The sequence below is a fragment of the Falco naumanni genome, chromosome 8 (genome assembly GCF_017639655.2).
Source record: "Falco naumanni isolate bFalNau1 chromosome 8, bFalNau1.pat, whole genome shotgun sequence".
NCBI lineage: Eukaryota > Metazoa > Chordata > Aves > Falconiformes > Falconidae > Falco > Falco naumanni.
In genome coordinates this window covers 44209197-44218625 of record NC_054061.1, presented here as the reverse complement: position 1 = coordinate 44218625, position 9429 = coordinate 44209197, and the positions used below count along the sequence as shown (strand labels likewise).

General features: G+C 36.9%; 1 protein-coding gene across 10 annotated transcripts in view; it reads right to left on the bottom strand.

Annotated features, from left to right (window-relative positions):
* Positions 1 to 5231: 5231 nt before the first annotated feature.
* The window catches only part of UBR3 (ubiquitin protein ligase E3 component n-recognin 3), a 117162-nt gene continuing 112964 nt past the window's right edge, over positions 5232 to 9429 (bottom strand). For all 10 annotated transcript variants that reach the window (XM_040603641.1, XM_040603632.1, XM_040603636.1 and 7 more), the window contains 2 exons: positions 8276 to 8415; positions 5232 to 7673 (listed from right to left, as the gene is read on the bottom strand). In XM_040603641.1, coding sequence (XP_040459575.1) covers positions 7556 to 7673; positions 8276 to 8415 — 258 coding nt within the window. In that variant the 3' untranslated portion in view covers positions 5232 to 7555. The remainder of the gene's footprint in view (positions 7674 to 8275; positions 8416 to 9429) is intronic.

The window sequence follows — 9429 nt, the reverse complement described above, 5'->3', positions numbered from 1 at the left end:
GCTGCAGAGTAGTCAGATAAGGCCTATAGAAGTGCAGCAAAACTATGTAGGTAGCAGCACAGCATTAAAGAGTAATTACACTTGCATTGGGAAAGAGCAGAAGCAGTTCAACAATTTAACAGTTCTAGCCAAGACTAAAGTGCAAGGTACATAACCATAGTCCAGCCCTCACAAATCATAAGCACAAACTGCAGACCTCGGGCAGACACCTGGAAACCGAAGGGGGGGAGATGGAATGCCTGATGTGGAGACAGCACTGAAATGTAAATAGCATTGCTGAACTATAGTGAATTAGAATTATGCTGGATTCATTCCCACGTCTAAACTCCAGAGGAAAGGTGACTCAGAGGACTTAAAAGCCAACAACAAACAATACACACAGAAGAGCCTACGTGCTGTGTATTTTAGTTACCAATTGCCAAGAGCAGGATCCAGACAGATTCTAGCAAGCGGTGTGTACCACAGTTAGTGGTACCCAACGTGTAGCTCTTCCACAACATGAGTCAGGTTACCCAAATACCACGAACTTACTCTTTATTCTGCAGAGTTGGAGGGTGCTGCTCCCAAGAGTAATACTTAGTCTTGCATTGTACAGCTTTCTTCCCAGAGGCAGCAGTAATGTGACTGGGAGTGCCATTGCAACCTCTCCTGGCTTCATTAAGGATTGTCGCTGGACAGACCTGGCATAATTATGATGTTTAAATCTCTGAATTTCCTCTTAGTGGATGAACATCTGAACCACTGAGAGGCCTATGTCACTCAAATGCTAGGCCTGAGTGAGTATGCAGGACATTATTAATAAAGTTTGGAAGGTGAACATACCCAAATAATTGTTCCCCTTTCCCAAAGTTTTCTCCTTCCCTCTTCCCTCATACAGCATTTCTTTCTCTCCTGTGGTACAGGAAATTAAAAGCTGCAGAAAGAAAAAGAAAATGAGGTATTTCACGTTAAGAATATCCTATGCAAATTCCCAATAATTATGCTCTATATAATTGTAATAAATAGCGATGTTGGGTAAGAGAAATCTACGGTTCTTTATTTGCTGCTTTTCTTCTTCCAGCTAATGAGTTCCCTTAGTGTTCAGAATCCATCTTTGCTGCCACACACTTAACAAAGGTAAATCACTTGAATGGGCTGAGCTTTATTCTATTTATTGCTGCTAAGGGAACCACCTTGTTGGTATTCACCAATGTAATGTCTTTGACATGTGTTTCTGAGGACTAGATGCCACACAGCTCTGCAGCATTCAGCGAAAAAATGTATTGCAGCATCCTTGGAAATGTACTCACACAGAACAGCGTTACTGTATACCTTAGCTTGAGATTGTTTTGGATTTCTTGTTTCTTTAGACAGATAGGAATTGTAAAATTGTATGTAATAATTGTAGTAATATTCCCTAATTCTGCCCACAATTTAAAAACAAAGAATCCCAGTCTGTGAAACAAGTGTCGCTAAAATAGCACCCATCTAATTGATTTTTTTTAAATACTCTTCTCCTTGTACAAGGAAATCTTGCTATTACCAGCTATGTGACTAACACAACCCAATCCAAGTTCAGATAAAATGAAGTATGAGCCATTTTGAACAGTCACGTATCTGAAGGTTATTTGAATGACATCAACCACCTGCTGAAAAGTATCAATTGTACAAATACAGCACTAGACTCATGAATGGCAATAAGCATATTTGACTCAGAATATATTTGTTTCTTGAGATAGCAGCTTCTGGCAGGAAAAAGAAAAGATGATGTAGAGATGCTGAAGAGGTATCATTATGTCCAGAGCCACAGTTGACGAAGGGAAACAAACCAATTTTAATTTGCTGGTGATCTCAATTACTGCCAAAACATCTGTGTGGGAAGGAGTGCCATTTGAGGTTGGAGGCAGAAAAGCAGGAAAACATGCAGAAAGTATCGAAATGAAGCATGAAAGGGCCATATCTCACTTGAGTCCTGTGTGCACATTTATGTTTCTTTGGTGATGGCAAATACTTCTACCTAGATTGCCAGCTGATTTACCATTATAGAGCAGCACCTACTTACTGAACCAAACAGGAGCTGTTCCCTGTCTTAAAGGAGCTCACAAGTTGAGACCAAACCAAGAGGATAAAACAGAGAGCTAGAGAAGCTAAATGAAACAGTACTGAACAGTCCCTTCAGCTGCCCTGAGAAACCTTACTTTAACAAAACCTGCATGTCTATAGCTTCTATGATGCAAAACTTTACACCAGCAGTTCTCACTAACTGCGTTGTTACTCCCAGAGATTAAAAAAGCAGCTCTAAACTCTCTCAAGAGCAATAGGAGGATGTCCTAAACCACAGGCCATATCTTTTAGGGCCTGTGGAGATGCCTTGAAAAAAATGTAATGTTAGTTTTAAGTTTTCAAAGCTGATGTGTAACAAATCTAAAATGACTAGCACCCTAGAGCAAGAAAGCAGCCACAGCCTTTGCAAACTAGTTACCAGCTGTACCCCCTGGCTATGTGCATAAAGTGCTCTGAGAGAACACCATCTTGTTTGCAAAGTATTGTTAGGTAGTTACAGGGGGCTCTCTAGCTGTTTTAGGGTTCTTTTGTTTTGGAATACTACACAAACAAGGTAGTTGCATATACAATATGGAAACAACAAAGGCAGGAAAAATGTGGTTGCATTACATGGAGAGTGCCCCAGCTTTTCAAAGAAACAGCAGGAAACACTTCTCACAGCAAACTGCATTAGCGGCTTCAAGAGCCAGGTGCAAAGGATATTCCTTGACACCTGAAAAACAGACAAAGGCTCATTATACTCTTTAAGTATTTGCCAGTACTTACATGTAATCCTCAAGAACACATTGTTCTGATTTGCTAAGTGGTTCAGCGTGGGGTTCCATTCTGCTTCAATATATGACCCATACACATTTGGTCACCACATTTAAGGCCGAAGCATAGAGACAGCAGACATGCCCAACACTTAGAAAAACTATTGTTAAAATGAAGGAAACAATACATTTGTGTGCTTTTTCCCCAGTTTTAATCTCTGAAAGGTATCTTGCTTTTTTTTTTTTTGTTGAAACATTAACAAAATTAAAAATCCAACCATGAGGAATAAGCCCACCGTAATTGTTTTCAGTCAAAATTATTAAAAAGTTTAGTAGTCAAGAGTGGAAAGAAGTCCAAGGATGGGAAATGTATTAGACAACAGGTGATGTAAACAATTCCAGTAGCTAAAATAACACAGACATCATGGGCAGCATATGAAATTGACTGTTTGATTTTACAGGAAAAGTTGTCTCCCAGAAAGTTCCTGCTCCATGACAAGCAATGGAAGGAAAAAAAATATAGCTCCCATCCTTAAAACATCAGCGGAAATCAAAGGTTTACCATCCATGTGCTACATACACAGGATAAAGACAGATAAAAGGAATATAGTAAGTTGTTTACTGAGCAGTAAATCATTCAATGATGTGAAGGGTTTCCATGGAACCAGCTCCCATTTTCATGAGTTAAGAGACCAGCCTGCTCTACATCAAGTGACAAAATTACAGGAAATGGCTTTTCAAGTAATGGTACATTAATGAAAGTTTATTTTGAGACATTTTAACTGAGACTCAAGAGCTAAATTTAAAATGCTTTTTGAAACAGCAGTGGCTTTTTTTTTTTTTTCCACATTTCCTGTATGATGCAAAAGCATACATTGCAAAAATCATGTTTTAGGGCAGTAAGATTAGCTTTTTGAAACTATAATTTATTTAACAAGATTCAATTTTGCTTTCTCAGTATTATTTCAAAGAAACACAATATTTGAAGCATGTGGCATTAAATCTCCTGAAGAGGATTAGTAGTAAGAAAGTACAAATGATACAGTGAATAAAAATAATTAAAAACCTGTCAATTAAAAGGATTTTATAATTTATTAAGACACCCTGGCCATTTATACAGCTAAGAATTCATGAAGTGTTTGACCTCTGAGAATATGCTTTTCCTACTTAAAGACATCAGTTTCCAGGGGTTAATAGCTAGTACAACTAGCAAGAGGACGGGCGCAGTGAGAGGACATTTTAGTGGCAGAAGGGGCAGGGTAAGTCACAAGGCTGAACCCCGCAGCAGCTGGGGCTCCTCTCAGTGTAAGAATACTCGCGGGCAGTTGGAGAAAATGTGAGAGTAGGTGCTGGGGGCACTGTGCCCTACCAAAAGCAGGCATTCACGGAGCGTGGCCTTCAGACCAGCAGCATGGATCCTACTGACTGCAGTGAGCCATCCCGTGCACACAGATTGTCACCCAGAGCCAGCCTCCTCACTTGACATGCACTGCCTCATACCCCACAGCTGGTAATAGAGAGCTGCGAACCTCCCGCACACTGGGTCAAGCTCGTTCCTGTGGTTTTCTTACTTTGCAAACAGCATTAATTTCATTCTTTTCTAAGCTAATGCTCAGACAGACTCCATTCATCACTACCCCCACCTCTGAGAAAAGAAAGTGAAAAGCAGGACTGCAGAATCTGGGTTAGATGAAAATTAGATCCAAGCCATACCAAGATCAGCACAAAACTCACTGTCTCCTCTGGCAACTGTACACACCCCACAAAAGGCATCTCACTGGATTCTGAAGTAATGAGTTACATTTGTTGGATACTGTAGCAAAAGCTACTCTTTTTAAAGAAAAATGCCATTTGCTTGCGAGAAGCAAGATTTCTATTGCAGAGGTGATGAAAATATTCATTGAAAATTTCAGGCCACCACTAAAAGAACGACGACACTATTTATCCAAAAGTCAAGGTCAAAACAAGACTGTTTCACCAAATTTCTCAAAGGTCAAAAGAAAAGGAAAAATTTAATACATAAAAATATACATTCATCAAGTTGAAGTAATAGTTATTCCAGAAACGGATTTGACAGAGAAGATCATCAAGCACGGTTTGCCCAGAAGTACAGTTTCTCAACTCAGCATTTTAATTTTAGCAGTTTGCAGCAGCAATGCTGTTAATAGCTGGCATAAAATGAAGAACAACTTTAAGTGGTATAGTTATGAGTAAAATCAATTAATCCAAATTACTAATACAAAATATATAACACTGTGCAAGTAACAAAAGAAAACAAAAAAAACCCACCATAGCAGATTTACTCTCTATACAAAGTACTTTGCCCGCATAAGCTTCTGATGTGTAGACACCTGCCTGGCTATTGGGGGGAATTCAGTATTACTTACATTTTGGATGACCTGGGGTAGACAGAAAAAAATTTCACGAACACACAGATTGACAGTAGACTTTTATTAACATATCTTACAATGTCGATTACTGTATTCCTAGTTTTATACTCTTCTGATGTGTTATAAAGATTGATTTAGATTCTACAGTAATGTACTGTACTTAAATGATCATTCATACAGGATATCACACCAGAATATTTGAGTAATACACGCACACACCACTCTAGTTTGGACCTGTTATTTTTCAAGGTTAGCTTAATAAAGTAGGATTAAAAAAGTTATGGGGGAAATAAAAATTCTCGTTTAGCAGCATGCAAGGATATTCAAGTACAATTTTTCAACCAAGTGATTTTTGTTGTTGTTGCTGTCGTTTTTAAACTGACTGGTGACTAATTCACCAGTACTAAAATAAACACTATGAAATACCCAAATGTTAAAGTTAAGGCTAATAGTTTTACTTCACATCCATATGCACAACCAGAGAACATTCCATTTTAAATAAAACACAGTAATCAAATTCTGGATACATATCTCTTGTAAGTATAGCATTGGAGCTTCAAACTACAGATTACTCAAGTTCATGAGCCCTGTAATAATATTATGCTGGAGATGTAAAGAATCTTTTTGCTCTTTAACCACACTTACAAAATGGCCTGATATTCATAATGAGCAATGCAAAAATATTACAGGCAGAACTTATAATACAGTATCAAAAAAGTAATATTTTGGAAAAGACATTATCATTTAGTTGGTGAAACAGTAATTCTAATCTTACAGGAAGTACTGTAATGCTTTTGAAATATATATATATTTATATGTATAAAAACCAGCATCCTTTATTGTGGGTTTTTTTGAACTGCAGGTATCCAGAAAAAGTCATTGTATTTACTTACTTTTCCTTCTGTCTGTTCTCCTTGACTGCTATACAGTCATTTTATTTCCCCTATACACTTTTCATTAGATAATGACTTCCACAAGGGAACTGTTTTCATTGTATATGTGATTTTATCATAAGATGTTTTTATTTTACACATATAAATTTTATTTTACACGCAAGCTATGAAAGTCAAAACTACCAGGAACTGCTTGGTAGTACTGTATGAAATAGCCAACAAATGTCCAACACTTGTGAAAAACATTAGTAGCAATATATTACATACCAGTATTTTAACTATAATCTTTCCTACCTACTTACACTGTGGGGTTTAGCCCAGTCATGTCTGTTCTCATTAATTTTTAGCCCTCTAAACATAAGCTGTTTTGGCATTCATCCAGTGAGGCTGCACATGCATTGGTTGTTCATCTAGGCTATCTTTGTTTTGGTTTTTTTCCTATTTAGAAAACCAGGCAGAAAGAACAGTGATTACTCTAAACAAATACAATATAGAGGAACCTCCTGAAACGACAGGAAAGATACAAAATTATGTTTTATTTGCAGAATAGCCTGCACATTTCCAATCCAATCATTCTGAAACATACATCTGGTTTGAAATGGCCGGCAGGCTTATGGTTGTTATGCTTGTAACTGGGATCTGCTATGTTGGGTGCCATACAAATTCTCTATATACAGCAATTTCTGTATGTGTTATCTCTAACGTTTTATTCGATTGATATGGAAAAAAAAATCTCCTTTCTGGAAAAGAAAAAAGAAGAATAATATGTGTTCTGGATTACATTAATAGAAATAAGATACCTAATTTACAGCTATTTCACTTATTTATGGAGAAAAAAAATTAAAATTCCTGAGAATGCATAAGTTTTCAGTAATGCCTGAAATATTTCAATAGACCTCTCACGATAAGTGAAATACTCTTTAAAATTCAACTTTCAGACCAATTGTTACCATGCAGTCTCACAATTGTTTTACAAATCCTGTCTAATTACAAACGCATATCAAGCAAAAACCTCAAACCAACACAAAAAAAGGCAGAGAAATTTTATCCAACATATTTAGTAGGTGTAATAGACATATACACTGTTTCAGCAAAAATTGCTAAAAACTCAACTCCATGCAGAGAAAAATAAAAACCTGACAGCTATAACTGGAGCTTCTAAACAACTAAGTAAAATTTGTGCTTCTTAACAATAATGGGCTTTAAAAAACAAAAGAAAAATGGACTACTGAGTGCAATCAGATTGCTCACACCATTTTGAGAATTTAATTTCAAATTATAGTATCATTGTTTAGTAGCAACAGCAGCTAATTTTGCAAAAAATTCACATGTTGACAAAGTTCCATTTCCCTTTTATGCCCATACCCCGCTCCACCCCGAGCCAAAGAACTAAATTCCCATTCAGTTAAAGCTATTGTCAGTCAAGATGCATTCATTCGTGGTAACAATGATATGGTGTGTAGATGATGATGACGATTTACAAGCCATTATAATGTGGCCCCCATCTTTTATTGATATGATCAAAGGTATGAGACACCCACTGCTGCTCAAGCACTTTGTATCTTTCCTTGCATATGTAGAGAGGTTTACCACGCCTGTAGGAAAACAAACAAACAAAAAAGAAAAAGAAATGGTTAGCAAGCCAAATAAATAGAAAACTGCACCTTGTATAATCAACACACAATGCTCATACAACTTTCTTCACAGGGGAAGCATGCATATTTATTTGTATGGGGCTTTTGGTTTTGCTTTTTAATAAGGTAACTGCTGGGACTTTGCTTCCTCACTCTTGGATAGCAGAATCCAGAAAACATCTCTTGTGCTCTCAGGCATGTGTAGCTTGGACGCTACACTCCTTCCCTATGCTGGAATCCAACTGCTTCATTTGATTAAAGGCCAAACAACAACTGTGGGAGAGAAGAGTTTCCCAACGCAACACTCAGAATTGACTGTCATTGGGAATGACAACACAGGAATCTGTCTGTTGGGTGCCTGGTGTGTGTAACTCAATGATCATGATTACACCGCCTCTGAGCCAAGAAAAAAAAAAAAGTCAGTCCAACTTGCAGTAAAACGGACATTTTCCACTCAAGGAAGGTATACATCTATTATTATCTGTTATTGCATGTATTGCATAACATAAAGTTGATCTACACAGAGGAGCAACAAAGAAACACACCTGTAATGAAAACATTACCTAAGATCTCTGTCTTCTTCACCATGTGCATCTAGATAAACAGAACCCCAAAGGCAGAAACGATGGCCTCGTATGATGATGATTACAGATGCATTAATCAAAAGAAATATTCCTGTCCCAGCTCCACAGTTTTGAGAATGCTGTAGTATTATGGATGTAGAAAGGTAAGAGTGCAAAGATTCTGTTAGTGTCTGTAAACTTTGTAACAAAAAGGATTTACAGATTAGTAATTAGTTTTGCTTGAAATAAACATACAATTATTTCTTAGGAAACAGTTTGACAAAGGATAGCCTGCCCCCAAACTCTCCAAGCAAACTAGAACTCCATGTCTTGTGCTGCCATAACAACACCTGCATACAAAACCAGTTCCCTAGTCAATAATGGGCAATACTTATTATCATGTAAAAATAGAACTACCTAACAAAAATGAGCAAAAATATTCTCTACAATATTTTGAATTTGTTGCTGTATAGCAAACTGTATAGCGTTACCAAATTATTTTTCACAGGTGGCAGGAATAAGAGAAAGTATTCAGAAAAACTTAGCATTATCTCTTTTAAAATAGTCTGTATGGCTAAACATTTATTTATCTGTGTTCACAGGTCTAGTCTATAGCTCTACAAATCTAGTAAAAAGTATTTTTTTTTATAATGCTTGCTTGTTTCGTTATGCCATTCATAGAAATGAATGGCATGATGTGTAGTAATTAATTTTAGCAATTAAAAAATGAGCTCTTCCTATATAGTTTTAGTACAATTAGAGGCTATAATCCCATCAACTATAATAAAATGCAATTATATATTTTCTTTTTTTTTTAATAACTTTCTGTTCTCATGAAGCTTGACATCTTAAATTTAACTGTTAATTCTATCTTAAATTTCAACCAACCCTCCTTCTCCCACCATATTAGCAGTATGAGAGAAAAAGGTGAGTTCAAACAATTTCAGAAAGGTCCAAGACTCCTCTGACATTTCTTGGGGTTTGCTTTTATGCCCCATTTATAAGTATCTCCCCAACAAATTCCCCTCATAGTTTTGTAAAGCCTATGTAGTTCCAGCCTTCTGCTAACAGTTCTATGGCACAAAACAGAACAGCTTTCAAAGCAAACCTTTATCATAAACAGGAAAACAACACTAGATGCTGTCTCTCTCAGG